The sequence below is a fragment of the Neovison vison genome, chromosome 1 (genome assembly GCF_020171115.1).
Source record: "Neovison vison isolate M4711 chromosome 1, ASM_NN_V1, whole genome shotgun sequence".
NCBI classification, from domain to species: Eukaryota; Metazoa; Chordata; class Mammalia; order Carnivora; family Mustelidae; genus Neogale; species Neogale vison.
In genome coordinates, this window is record NC_058091.1 from 278494287 (window position 1) to 278509686 (window position 15400).

The window sequence follows — 15400 nt, forward strand, 5'->3', positions numbered from 1 at the left end:
CATGCCCTCCTTAAACCCTATTAAACATTTTAAATAACAGCCCTGGGGGGTACCTGGCTGGCTCAGGACAGCAAGCAACTCTGGATCTTGGGGTTGTGCGTTTGAGTTCCACACTGGGTATAGAAATTACTCAAAAATAAAAATCTTAAAAAGAAAATAGCCATAGGAATAATAATCCTACCAATCTTATAACTAACCTGGAAATTAAATGGGTTAATATACATAATGTATTTGATACAAAGTGCTGATACTTATTACATCCTATGAATAATGTTACTTTATTGTCACTAATAATTGATTAAATATCTTGTTAAATAATTGCCAAATACTAGTCACATGTTATAAATCCCAGTATCTGGATCACAGATCAGGACTTTTAAAAGATTTTTTTTTTTAATTACCAAATCACAGGGTTATAACCATGTAACTGACTAGTAGGAAATGTAAAACAATAAAATGGTATTCATTTAAGGTAGTGGATGGATTTTTTTTACTTTTCAAATTTTCTATAATTTATTATAAAATCACAATTTTCCACAAATTTCTGTTTATATAATTGGTAACAACCTTTAGATTATAATTGCTTATAAATGCAATGTAAACTGACTGAAGATATTTGTATGTAAAGGGTTAGTTTCTCAAATAGAAGTGGTCTCCAAGGATAAATTGACATTTTAATTATATTCCAGAGACTTTTGCCCACAGTAATGCCATTATATTAATACTTAATTAATATTAAACATTTGCTTTCAAAATATATCTATTTTTTACCCAGAACACATAGCTATGCACAAAGCCCAGCTGTTTACTTATTCAGAGTCCTAGTTCTCAAAGTTCTCAAAGTACAGTAGTGGGATCAGCAGCAGCAACACCTGAGGACTTGTTAGAAACTCACATTTTTAGGCTCGCCACAGACCTACTGAATCAGAAACTCGGAGGACGGATCCTATGACATGTGTCTTAACTTTTCTCCAGGTGATTCTAATGCATGCTCAAGTTTGAGAACCACTGGTATATTTCCACTTTTTACTTCTCTTCCTGGTCTCATTTCCTCCCCTTCCCTTCCTCCTGATTTAGTATTCTTAGGACAAGCTTACCCACCTTAATGGAGAAGATGAATTTTGGACCAATATCTTCAAAACTGTGCACGACGGAAGGAACATTCCCATCTGAGGAGACTTCATAAAAATTGATGTTGGTGGATCTGTTGAATAATGTTTGTAGAAGTCGAATATTTTAGTATTGTTTTTGTTCTTGCACCTTAATACCTCTTTTATTTAAATATCTTCTAGCTTATATTACAAGTAAAGATTTATATTTAGGTATAAAGACCTAATGAAAACAAATGCTACTTATAGGCTGATGTTTCCAAGGCTAAAACAAATTCCTTTAAAAACCTATCCCTTCATGATCTCTCCATAAGATTCTTTGTGTTCTGTGTTTACCAGTTGTACGGTTTCTAAAAGAAGTACAAATGTATTACTTTAGAACTGCTAGAGCTCAAGATTGCTGTTGCACTGACGGGTGTGCTAACGCAGTGCACACTTAGTCCTGGTTTATTGGATGGATTGACAAACCAGAGGATTTTCCACTCGGGTGGCTGAAATGCAATGATAGGGAATTGGGTTTTAGCTCCTGCAGTATTTTTTACTGGATGCCTGTAAAATAGGGCACACTTTTACCTTGTTATTCCTTCTCCCTATCCTCCTCTAGTTCCAAACCAACTCTAATGCTTTTGGTCTGAATTAAGGTTGGTCAGTCTGTTTCCACGACCAGTGTAGAGACCATGTTTATGAAGGCTGACCCGGAGGTTTTATCAGACTAAACTTAGAGGTATCAGATGACCTGATCTCTCTCCTTGGGCGGGGGGGTGGGGGGTTGCCAAGTAAGGTTTGCAGGTGAAGTGGGGACCAGGTTAGAGGAACTCCCACAGGACACTCAGACTGGAGCGTAACTGAGTGTCCTTCCCTTCCTCCTCACTCATTTCTGGGTCTAAGGCTGGGTTCCAACCGGGACAACTTTATTGGGAGTCCCAACTTCATTGTGTCTGTGTGCGGTGGGGGGGGAGAAGGTAGCAGACATAGGAGTCTAAAAAGCAGTTTTCTTCCCCCTGGACAATGTATCATAATTCTAGGATGCTAACTATTTCCTTAAAAAAAATGAACAGGGGGCGCCTGGGTGGCTCAGCGGGTTAAGCCTCTGCCTTTGGCTCAGGTCATGATCTCAGGGTCCTGGGATGGAGCCCCGCATCAGGCTTTCTGCTCGGCCTGTTTCCTCCCCTCTCTCTCTGCCTGCCTCTCTGCCTACTTGTGATCTCTCTCTGTGAAAAAAATAAATAAAATCTTAAAAAAAAAATGAACAGGACATTTTCTGAGATAGTTTTTTGGGCTTCTTATAGAACTCCTATCTTTTTAAAATGCTAAACAAAACAAAACAAAAACACAACTTTTCCAAATGCTCAAAAGGAAAATATGCCCTAGGAGACTCAAATAGATGTAGCATTTGTCAAGGTTATGTAGAAGAGAGGAAACAATGATCTGTCAGCCTTACATGGAAAATGGGAATACTGGCTAGAATTTGAAACAGAAAGCCTGGTTGTATTTGCATGAATTATTCCCTTTACCTTCTAGAAGTCCTTTGTGTGAGCCCCTAAAAAGAGTTAGTTTCTAAATTAGTATGTTGTGATTTTGCATTTTAAAGTGATCTGACATTTTTTCCATTTGTTACTTAAGTTTTCCTTAAGTTACTTAAGTGTGGATGATCAATTATTTATAAGCAGTTAGCTATGCTTGGGGGGGCTCCTGCTTAGAAATAATTCTATCATCATTTCCACCCATAATGTTTGCATAATATAACTGCACATTTATCAAAGTGGTTGCTAAGGGATACATTCCATGACTGGAGAGGACGTTTTCAAAAAGTTTTCAAGAAAAAAAGTTTTTTATAGTACTTGTGATGGTTAAAATAAATCTGCAATATCTTATTAAATATCTTATTAGTTGTGAACTGGTTACATAAATTATGATCTAGTCAGGAATAGGATAAGTTAGTTCTGTATGTCCTGATATAAAAGCTTCTCTAAGATTATATAAAAAGCAAGGTTGGAGAAGGATTTTATCATTCCATTCGGGTAAGAGTGTGTGTGTGTGTGTGTGTGTGTGTGTGTGTGTCCACGCGCATGCACGCACTCATGTGAGCATGTAGTGTGTGTGTGTCACGCATATATCCTGGTAGACAGACAAATCTCGCATCTGGAAGGTATTCTGAAAAATAGCTGAGTCATCTATGCAATGGCCAGAGGGGGTGGGAGGGATAACTTCACTTTTCATTTTTTTTTTTCTGTAGTGTTTAGAGTTTTGGTTTCTTTAAAACAAACAAACAAACAAAAACATCAAGAGGAATTATCTGGGTGGTGAGATTAGGAGCCATTTTAGTGTTTACATATCATAATGCTCCATATCAACTTTTTAAAAAACTTTTTGGTGTATTTTAAAGAATATCCGAGGGTCTTAAAGTCCAGTTTACCATCACAAAAACTACAGATCTAAAAGGTTACTGAAAGTGAATCCCCCTTCAATCTTATATTTATTTCATGTTAAACCATGTGGAAAAATTGGCTGTGGTGCGAGAGTAGAATCTTATTAAGGCTGTGTTAAGAAAAAGCATTTAGGGGGCAACTGGGTGGCTCAGTGGGTTAAAGCCTCTGCCTTTGGCTCAGGTCATGATCTCGGGGTCCTGGGCTCTCTGCTCAGCAGGGAGCCTGCTTCCCTTCTTCTCTCTCTGCCTGCCTCTCTACCTACTTGTGATCTCTGTCTGTCAAATAGATAAATAAAATCTTAAAAAAAAAAAAAGGCATTTAGGGTAAGAATCAATGTAGGTAGAAAGAAAAAAAAAATCAGGTAATGTGGTAATAAGAATCTCTCTGGATACCCTGGTCTTCAATTCTTTTAGCACTGTGGGTCCTTCTGGAATCTGCAGTTGCTGATTAATTTTTCAGGGATGGATGACTTGGGCTGTACTTTGTTCTGCTTTTGCTGTTTGCAGCTCACTCAATATAGAAGCATTCTTTCATCTTTGCTCATGTGTCTCATGCTCTAGACATAATGACACATTTTCCTTTTTCTTTTGCACAATCTATGTGTTCCATGCTTTTAGGGGTTGGGGTGATGTGGCATGTCAGAGAAAGCCACTGTCTCTAAACACTATTGGGCTCCTTGGCAATACAGTGCAGTGCACTGGTGCGTGCTAGGAAGCTGCCCTCGTGCCTCCCCAGGTGGAGAGTCCTGGTTCCCAAGCTGGGAGGTGGGCGTCACCTTCAGCCTGTGTTCCTGCATAGCTGTGGTTCGGTGTGTCAGCAGCCATGAACCCACTCCCCTTCTTGGTAGGAGGCAAGGTGATACCTCACCCTATTCTTACTTTGGTGTTCCACATGTTCGCCACTTCTCAAGACACCTGTCCCTCCAAGCGATTCAAGGTAGCTGGTACCAACCAGCATCATTCTGCTTGCTCGGGTCAGGCAAGAAGGGAAATACAGCACTGATTCATAGATGACTTCCTTTGGAAAATGCCTTGTTTCCTCTTGGTTGGAAGAAACCCTTAATAGATTACGTCAGGAATTTTCCACCCAGAAGCTAATTTTCCATGACGAGATTTCCTATTTGTGGTGGACCTACTATGTGCAAAGTATATGCATGGGGCTTCAGTGTTTAGGGATGAGGCTACTGCTTGTGAGCTCATAGGGATGATAGGAAGCTGGTGTGGAGAAGGGGGTGGTGGCATTTGCTCGGGGCCCAGAGAGTTCTGTGACCCCTTGGGAAAGTGTGAAGCTCATCTGAGGGCCCACAGAGGTCTTCCCCTGCAGCATGTGGCAGAGGGGCTGCCCCTCTGGCTTTTTTTTTGGTTGCTCCCAGTCCATAAACTCACTCAAGGTTTTCCTAAGGACTGACCTGTCCGGGACTTCCATTTTAGTTGACAAGGGGGACATATGTACTTCAAATTTTCCAGTTAAGAATGAACCTCCTTAGTCACGAGCCAAATGTGTTATACACCGAGTGATATCAGTGGCCAGAGGCTACTCAGCATTTCACCTACCTCGTTATGTGAATATCGGCATCATACCGCAGAGGAATTTTGAAGTTGACCAAATTATCTGCTTTGCTTTCTTCCTGGCTTTCGCTATTGAAACAAACATTAGGAAACTACTTAAAGAGATATATTATTAAAGCCCATCTATCATCAATTCATGACTTCATTATGTTTTACCTTAAGGCTTGGAAACTGACAGATGCCTGATTCTGAAGGTTTTGAAGATTGAAGTCAAAGTTAATAGTGAAAGTCACCTATGCACAAAATTAAAACTCATTAATCTGGGAGGGTACATACTCAGGGACTAATTAGGAAAAAAGTTCCCCCCAAAAGCAAACTTCCCCCAATTTCATTCTGAATTATATATGCCTTGAGTTTTCAAACTTGTAGACTATCTGTTCGTCTACCTTTCTGTATTTAGCATGCCTCGCTTTCAGAATGAGAGGGCTTATCTTTCGAGTCACATGTACAGATCATCACATCAGAGGCATATCTCTTTGTCAGAATTTGAAAGCTCTGTGCTGATGTGAAAATTTGCTCCCCAGGGGCTAACATGGGATATCTGTGACTCTCTACAACACTGATCAGTGTTGTTCAATGTAGTCAGGAAAAAAAAAGAACTCTCCCTCTTCTGTGTGCTTTTGAAATGAATTGCATGGGGGAAAACCCCACTTTTATTAATAACTTGAAACATTCAGATATTTTCAAAACTGCCTCGCAATATGCAGCTGGTTAGTTTGTGACACCTGTCAAATCACGTTACCTGACAACAACGAAGACGGAATGGTGGTGAATGACATTAGTGCCGAGGAGGGGCTAGTGTGGACTTGAGGAAGAAGTGCAAGTCATACCTGTTGCTCCCTCTTTAAAGCCGGGTAGCCAACATCACAGGTAACAGTCTTCTGAGATGAAGCAATCTGGCATGTTACTTCTGTCCCATCAACCTGGAGACCAAAGAAACACCGATCAATTAATATGTAGAGTGCATGTGCACATATGTGCTGAAGGATGTATGAACCACATGGGCATTTTAGCAGTAAAGCTAGTTCACAATGAATTTATTGTCCCTGATATTAAAAATCTCATATTGGAGGCACCTGGGTGGCTCAGTGGGTTAAGTCTCTGCCTTCGGCTCAGGTCATGATCTCAGGGTCCTGGGATCTAGTCCCACATCGGGCTCTCTGCTCAGCGGGGAGCCTGCTTCCTCCTTTCTCTCTGCCTGCCTCTCTGCCTACTTGTGATTTTTCTCTCTGTGTGTCAAATAAATAAAAATCTTAAAAAAACCCCAAAAAACCTCATATTGTCCAGGTAGCTAGTATACTATTTTTACTGCTAAGCAGGACACCCAATAAGCCAAAAGTGAGGTCAAATACTGGAATTTTCCCCCAGAAGTAAATCATAGTTCTTATATTTCAGAAGCAAAAATAACTTTAATCCAATATTTTAAAATGTTGACTTTAATACATACCTTTCTCTCAATAATAATCGAAATTTGTACTTTCAAGAGAAGAAAACAAATCATACGTTGGTGCTTATATTTTAAATACTTTAAAGGATCTTCTTTAGTTCTTTTTATTTTTTTTTTCTCTTTAAAATAAGAAGTTCCCATTTGGCACAGGAAAGTGAAACATCAAAGTCAGAATAGATTTAGAACACTAAATCTGTTAAGTTCGTGCTGACTTTAACTTGGATGAAGCCATTTGTAATCCTTTTATCAAGCAGTGAATTTGGGAAATCTCAGCTTGTCACTCCTCTCCCTTTCATTGCTTGGTGGCAGCGGAGGGGCCAGAGGACCCTCATGGCCAAGTGTGTTCCTGGTATAGTGATCAAGACAACATGATTAACTGACCTCGCTGGAATGCAGCATCTTGGCAGTAGTAAGACTTGTGGTTACAAAGCTTGGCCTGGGCTATAGGACTCTTAACTTCTCCAAGCAAGTGCAGCTCACAGCATCTGTGCCGCAGCACGGCAGCCTCATCCCACAGCTGGCTGGAGAAGAGTCATGGTTGTGTCTGGCCAAGTCTTAGGGCAGAGGAAAAACTGACCAAGCTGTGAAGCAGAACTGGTCTAGATACAGAGCCGGGCTACGCTCACATGTGGTTTAACTAGTTGGGAGCCCCAAAGTTAGGACTGATCACATCTCGGAGCAAGGCGCTTCCTCAGACAGCATACGGGACATGGGGATGTGAGTGTGAGCTAGATGGGCATTAGTATCAGGCAGGAAACACAAGAGTAGGGAGCCCGGAGTGTCATCACCTACCGGCATGGACCAGGAAGCAAAAAACAAGTTTTCTGAAAAATCAACAACAATTCTAGTGTTGTATGCACTTTCCCTTTTGTTTTTCAGTGTGACTGAAAATGTTAACCTTCTGTTTTGGTTGCTGACGATAAAGAGTTGATCTCTGTTAAAAGAAAAAAGGGAAAAAAAAGGTTAAAAAGGCTAGTGTTCAAATACTTCACTCATTTTTAAAAATAAGAAGATAAAACTCTTTATATTTGGAGGACTAAGAAAGTTGTTTAATAAGCCATCTTCATAGTAAAATGACTCAGACGACAAAGAAGTCAAGGCTATTACATTTGCTCCTTCACTGATTTTAATTTAAACACTGCAGGGAGAGGAACCATCCAACTACAAATGGTTTGAGATTTCTTACCGTTTTACTCCTTTATGGATGGTAGAAATTGAAATTCAGATTTTAAAGGTCTTTATTAGTTACTGGTTTCTGTGTGTGTGTGTGTGTGTAGGGAAAAAATCTCCATAAACATTCATTTGAGTAAAGCGTCTAATGTCTTATTTCTGCATTTTACCCTGAACTCCAACAGACTTACTGAGCAGCTGACAGTTGTTGGACATCAAGAACTAGATCCGAGATACAAACTCCATCATCACCACAGTCCTTGTAGAAAGGGATCTACAAAAAAAAGGAAAAACAATCCCACACATTTGCTCAAGTTAAAAACCAGACTGTGGAAGAGTACATGTAGAATTATTCTATTTACATAAAGCTCAAAACCATAAAAAGCCAAGCAACATTTTAGGAACATGTATATGTTTAGCGACATAGGAAGAAAAGCAACAATAAAGACACAATTCAAGGTGATGATTTGCTTGGGGGAGCAAGATGAACGTGGATGTGACGGAGGAAGAGAGGGACACAGAGAACATGGGTTCGGGTGACATTTTTTTACGTGGGTGGTGAGCACAAGGTGTTTGACTTGATGGTTATTTATTTCTTCAACAAATATTTATTGAACACCTGTGGTGGGCCAGGCACTGCTCGAAGGGCTGAGGATAGTGCAGTGAAGAAGACAGAAGTCCCTGTCCTTCACGGATCTTGCATGCTGATGAGCTTTGAACATAAAAATATTTCACGTAGAAGACAAGGATTTGGAAAGTTATGTCCTCTGGGCTTTTGAACATGACTTGCAGCAACCATGAAGCTTTCTTAGCCAGTCTGAATTCTAGGAAGGGCAAACCGCACTTACACTGAAGACCTTGGCCTTCTCAGAGTAGGCTTCAAGGGCGGGGCTGGTGCCAGGGTTCTCCAGACTGATGTTCACACACAGATCCAAAGAGCTGACAACGTCAGAGGGCTTCTAAACACACAAACAGTGAGGCAGTTTACTAGGGCACGGCAGGTTCAAAACAAGAAAATGACCACCAGTGTGTTCACAGTTAAGGACACAGTCCTCTCTCTATGATGGAGAATATCTTTGTTTTGGATTTTCCGGACTCTTGCTTCTCTTCTGTCTTAATTCTGCCCTTAGCCTCTTCACTACCAAAACACTTAGAGACTTGGATTCAGTAAAAATCTGAAGCAGCAATTCTTAGTTAAGATCACCAGTAATCTTGTTATTCATACATAATCTATAAACATTTAGAGGCTATGCCCAGTTTTAATACTTAGAAGTCATAACAATACACAGCTCTTGGATTGTCGGCTATGGTCTTTCCAGTCCCTACTGCCAAGACTTAGGGGTCCTTCGGTATCCTGACCAAGTCTTTGGGAGGGCATATGCCTGACATGGGAAGGTGCTCAGGGCTGGCTATCAGGCAGTGACAAGAGAACTCCCTTCCTTAGTCAGAACTTAACTCTGCTCTACAAAATTGGATAAAGGGGCGGGGGCGCTCAGCTGACTGTAAGACTAGCCCACAGGATGGGCTTGGGATTGATATCCAGTATGGTGTGATAACTGAAGCAAAATCTCTTGCACTGACCGAAATCACACACATCTTCTTAAAAACCTCATAAGTACACATCAGCATAAACAAGATACATGTGTGAACAACAGCTCAGCTGACTTCATTCCCCCAGAATGGACTACAGGTTTCATTTGATCTATGACTTAGCACAAAAATAGGAGAGAATGTGTGTAATTCGCTTCTTAACAAAAAAAGGTCCAGGCCTTCATAAACAAGATGTCTTTAACATGAACAAGAAATTAAACAATGCAATTGATTTTAATTCCTCTATTAACAGAGTTAATATTTCCAGAGTAATATTTAGTAGTTTTTGATATGTGATCTCTGTATCATTCATCTATATCAAAAATATCTGGGAGTACTCCTTCAATCTGTATATACCTTGGACCTTCAAACCCAAATTTCTGGTGGTGGAAACCCAGAACATGCATCTTATAAGTTCTCTTGGCATTCTTACACATCTTGAACTCTGAGAACCATGTTCTATGAAAGTTCTTAAGCAGCTCTTTTAAAGATGAGCTTTAAAAAAATCTTTTAAAAAAGGTTTCCTGAGGAAATCACACTTTGAAACACCATTTCATGGTTCTGGAGGGAAATAGTCATATAATTGATAAAATCAGTTTTCTGTTGGAAATCCTGAGATGCATTTTTCCTACTTGTGAGATTTTCAAAATTCATGTCAACTCTCAAAACTATGGGATATGATTGGAGCAAATAATTTTTACCTCATCTTTCCCCTATATTAATTTAAATCCAATAGTGGAAATCACAATTGAAATTGTCCTTTTCAGCAGTTTAAAAATAAAAATTTTCCCTGATAGGAAAATGCTAGAATAAAATTTGCAGTCTACTAAAAGTTTTACCTGTTAAATGTTAAAGAAAACACTATGTTTGATTTCTTTAAGAACCTTATTTTTAGCCTTTTGGTTGCAATCCCAAATAAAATTTCACGCCAGTAACATATGAGTAGAAGGAACCATGTACTAGCATAAAGAATAGGATTTCCTGCTCATGCAATTAGACATGAAGAGCATTAATTAGAAGGACGGGCATTTTCTAACTCCTAAGCTTCCTTTTTAGACGTTGACCGTTCATTAGTCATTCAGAGGAAAAGATGAGAGCGAGCATGGAGGCCTCACCTGTATGTGGATGGTGTACTCAGTGCAACTCTGTGCCTGACTCACCAGCATATTCTTCTGCAAGCACCTTTCATTGTTTTCTTTAAATAAACCCCTGGAGGTTACTCTGGATGAGTACAGGTTTGCATCAATTGTGATGTTGTATACAATAGCTGTAACAAAAACCACAAATGTTATTGCAAATAAACCTTTACCAAAAAACCATCCCTACCTTACTGTGTTTTACTGGGTGAAGTCAAGGACTTCAAGAAAATATAAAAACAATCTTTCCATGGATGGACTGTGAGCAATTCAGGCTCTGGTGTGAGGTAGGGACTGTGGTTCGAGAGAGGCGATTCAAAGAAGCATGGCTTGAAGGGTGGAGAGCAAAATGGACTTGCCTCCAGGAAATCTGAGGGAATTTGGTCAAATTACTTCCTCAAGCATCAATTTCATCATCCCTAATATGGTGATACGAAAAAGGGGCAGTGCCTGCCATTGAATATGTTCTCATATTGTTCACGTTTTACTATCAGTCAACCTGGAAAGTGGAGAGATCTCATATTTCACATAACAAACAGAATAAAAGAGGTAAAATGAAGCACTCCATTCACACAGCGAGGGCACACTCAGAAATAAAACCGGGGTAATTTTGAAATCAGGGCTCATGTTGTTTTAGCTTCCAGGCAATTGTGAGGATTAAATGTTATTTGAGATAAACTCTGAGGGAACACTCTAAATGCTTATTTGGGGGTTGAGGGGGGAGGCATGCAACTCCTCAGTAATAAGTTTGGAGTCAGACAGACTTGGTTTGAATTCTAATTCCATTGTTTATGAGCTCTAGGACTGTAGGCAATTTGTGTAACATCTTTCCCCGGTATTTCTGTTTTTCCCTAGTATTTCTGTTTTGTAGATGAGGAAATGGAGTCAACCTCCATTTCCTCATCTACAAAACAGAAATACTACTACTAAACCAGGGAAATGAAAATGAAAAAAAAAAATGCAATAAAAACAGAGGTCAGGGGATGCCTGGGTGGCTCAGTTGGTTAAGTGGCTGCCTTCGGCTCAGGTCATGATCCCCAGGGTCCTGGGATTGAGCCCTGCATTGGGCTCCTCACTCAGCCGGGAGCCTGCTTCTCCCTCTGCCTGCTCTGCCTGCTGTTCCCCTTGCTTGTGCTCGCTCTCTCTCTCTCTCTATTAAATAAATAAATAAATAAAATCTTTAGGGGGAAAAACAGAGGTCAGCAGCCAATATACAAAGTATCAGAGACTTCAGAGTCCACTGTCCAAAACTGAAAAAGAAGATCTGATGATATTCAAAGCATCAGCTGACTAATCTGGGGTTATTCCATTTTATTCTACTATTTTCAATATTTTAAAGGTTGAATAGACTTCCAAAATACATTATTTCTACAAGTTACCTTTAAAGTATCTATTAGAGATGTTGGATCATTTTTCTTAGTCCACTGACTTAAAAACATAAGTGAATCAAATGAACTAAAAACAAGCAGTGAAAATAATACAAAGGAAAAACAATGCCAGGGAGGTGAAGGTAGCCAGGACAGAGTTAGTTCATGTGGTAATACTAGCTCATTTTTCTCAAGTAGCCTGGTGAAAAGGATAGCCTCATAGGCAATATATCCATTTTTTTTTTTTTAGGTTATTAACTTTAAACTGAAGTGAGCACCTGATATAATAGAGACCACATGCTTTAAAAATTTACTTTTCAAAGTTGTGAAGATGGGATTCTGATCTTACATACAATTATTGCCAGACAGTTAAGTGACAAATGATCATGACTGGCTTGTCTGACTGGACCTGAAGAAATTCAGGAAAAGGTGCCCAATGGGAAGAAAGCCCAGGGAAGGACATTCTCTGAAGACAGAAAGCTGCTTTCGAGTTACAGCAACAGAAGGGGGGGAAGCCCCATCAAAAAGAGGAAGATTTAGGAGACAAATCCATGCTTTCAGGCCAGGAAAGCTAACCAGCCAGCCATTTCTGCCAACTAATAGATTTCCCAAATTAATGTTATAGGCAGACTAGCCACTTAATGTCCCCTCCTCCCCCAGCTTTGTGGAGATGTAATGGCGATACAATATTGTATCAATTTCAGGTATACAAGGTAGCTTTTTTGCATATGTAAATACTGGAAAATGATTACAATAAGATTCATTAACAGATCATCACCTCACACAGTTGCAATTTTGAGTGTGTGTGTGGTGAGAACTTGCAAAATCTCTCTGAGCAACCTCCAAATAGGCAACACAGAGTTACTGGCTCTAGTCACCATGCTGTGTATTGCATCTAGCCACTTCGTGTTTATACAGGGATGGTTTTTGATGCAACGATGCTCGCTACTCACAGGACAGGCCTGTGAGATGTGCTGTTCAGAGTTGGGTCAGTGTTTGAATGCCTGAAAGGCAAAATGCCAAACTCAAATGAGAAGCAGGAAAATACAGAAAGCATGGCAAGGTTTGAATCTAACTTCTGCTTTATGTTTTTAACCTATGTATTTCTTGGTTATGAATCATGACAAAGACTGAAAATAGAGTGGTCTGTTAACCACTTAATAGAACACTTGTAGGAACTATGGGTGGCTGAAGGTTAGAGCCAAAATCTGAAGGAAGGGGGATGAGAACCTGCGAAAAAGCCGCACGAGAAAAAAGGCAGAGTTTAATCACGTTCAAACTCCACTGCCATGCCCTGGCAGTGCTGGAGCAGGACAGAAGATAGTAAGGGGCAGTGGGTATGAGAAATTCGGCCAGTCCAAGAGAAATGACATTTCCTGGTGACATTTGTCCAGTTTTCCTCACTCCTGCTGACAGGACACAGATTTTTATTCACTTCTCCAGATTATTTAGAGCATTTAAAATACTGGGCACAAACTGCATCTTGTTTATATTTTCTCATTATTTCATGCCTACTATTTCCTCAAGAATAGGAATATTTGGTACTTGCACTGAACATGCTATGTCTAGATCATGTCTCAGCTGCAATATGGCATAAAATATGGGCAGAACATCAGTGTAATCTTTATTACACAAGGTTTAAGGTAAGGAACCCCTGGGTAAAAGATACTTCGATGAAGTTAGGAGAGCCCAGGACGAGGTCACAGAGAGAGTAAATTTCTGTGGCAGAGTGTTACGTTCCGGAGACAAGAGAGGAAGATCTAACTGCATCTTCCATACATAATTAACCATTCTCGGGCCCTTCAAATGTGCAGCAATGTAATATCTGCAGGACCCGTACTGCCTTTGGCCCATAAACACAAAGTACAGGTTATATTCAGGACTAAAAGTCTACAAGCAAACCTATCTCCACACAGATTATTTCAGGTCAACCCACCCACTTGATCATTTTGCTTAGGAGGTCTAAACTTGGCACTGAAACAGACTGTGAGTTTTATGTCAGCATTCTTGTTGAACAAAGTAATTTTTTCTGGTGTGAACGAAGCATCCACAGACACATCAGCAATACTTTGGGACCTGAAAGACATAAATGGAAACAGGTAGGTTACTGCCAAGTACGCGGTATAACCTTTACCTAGAGGACCCGGGACCAGCATTAGCAAATTATTCTCAGCACAGTCTAAGCACTGGAGCACAATTTCATGTTTGAAAGCTCTAAAAAAGTAGGCAAGAACAATATCTTTTGTGTTTGTGACTGACTGTATTGCCAGCCCAATCCACATTTAATATTTTTTGTTTGTTTGTTTGTTTGATACAAGCGTACGCATGGGATGTGAGTCTGTAAACTCTTTGCAAATGAAGTACAAAGTCATGATCTCTGTTGTGTTTTGTCAGCTACCAACAGCGATGTTTGCTCTTCCCACAAAGGGAGGGGAGAGAGCAGGGACAAGGGGAGAGTGGGGTGGCCGAGGAGTGTGGCTGTGGCTGAAGAGCGTGGCCGTGGCCCAAGAGCATGGCCATGGCCCTGTTGCCTCCCTTAATGGCCGGCAGCACTTCTTTGATGTGCGGCATAGGACCATAGTGGCGGCAACTAGCCTGGTACCAGAAAATGGCTGGGGAGTCTCTCAGGCAGGGTGCAAAAGACTTCTGACTCTGGCACAGCCCTTGAGATATGTAGAAAGCTTTCACATACACATGGGCTCATTTGCTCCTTTAAGACTCCTGTGAAATAGAACAAATATTGTCCCCTTTTTATTAATAAGAAAGTCTGAAACAAAAATCATTTAGTAACTTATGAGTTTACTGAGTAATAGTTAGCAAGTGAGGAGCTAGAGCTCATGATCTAGTTTCTCTGCCATTAAAATGTTGTACTTCATCATAACAACCCTTTGTGCACACACTCCATGATTTATAGAGCAGCAAATAGTAATTAGTAATTTCATGGTTTTGAGAAGTACCGTAAGAAAATGCAAAAAACATTTTATCTTTAATTTCAGGTACCATCTGAAGGACTTAAGTGAAAAATTGTTTCATCAGTTGATCATGTACCTGTAAGGCCCCCTAATAAGCAGCCATAAAACATCTAATAACAAGTACAACATGTCCTCAAACCTACAAGATTTCTGTAAGTCAATCTCTTTAAGAGAATCTTTTATCCCAATGGAGATGGTGGCATTGATTGAAAGGATTTTGTTAACTTGTTTTTTAAAAAATTATTCTCAGGAAGTTACCTAGAAAATCTAGTCTCAACACCTTATAGAAATAAGACCACAAAATGGCAAGAACTTGGGCTGACTGATTACTTCAATCAATTGATCTGACTCCATGTGTCTTGACTTTTTGAAGAATCAAGTCCACCTTTAAATAAAAAAGTCTGGCCATCATTGATGATATTAAAAGGGAGTTTCGGGGTGCCTGGCTGGCTCAGTTAGCAGAGCATGTGACTCTTGAACTCAGGATTGTGGGTTCAAAACCCCTAATAGGTGTAGAGATTACTTAAAATCTTTTATAAAATGGGAGTGTCATAGCATAGTAATTATATAGGCCTGAAGGATGAAACCTTCCAGATGGCTGGAGGGTGATGG

At 40.0% G+C, this 15400-nt stretch overlaps 1 protein-coding gene across 1 annotated transcript in view; it reads right to left on the reverse strand.

Annotated features, from left to right (window-relative positions):
* Positions 1-15400, reverse strand: part of ITGA2 (integrin subunit alpha 2) — a 107341-nt gene that overhangs the window by 11352 nt on the left and 80589 nt on the right. The window contains exons 16-24 of the mRNA XM_044232083.1: positions 13753-13892; positions 10429-10580; positions 8572-8682; positions 7915-7997; positions 7346-7487; positions 5937-6029; positions 5263-5339; positions 5092-5175; positions 1102-1204 (exon numbers count right to left, since the gene is read on the reverse strand). Coding sequence (XP_044088018.1) covers positions 1102-1204; positions 5092-5175; positions 5263-5339; positions 5937-6029; positions 7346-7487; positions 7915-7997; positions 8572-8682; positions 10429-10580; positions 13753-13892 — 985 coding nt within the window. The remainder of the gene's footprint in view (positions 1-1101; positions 1205-5091; positions 5176-5262; positions 5340-5936; positions 6030-7345; positions 7488-7914; positions 7998-8571; positions 8683-10428; positions 10581-13752; positions 13893-15400) is intronic.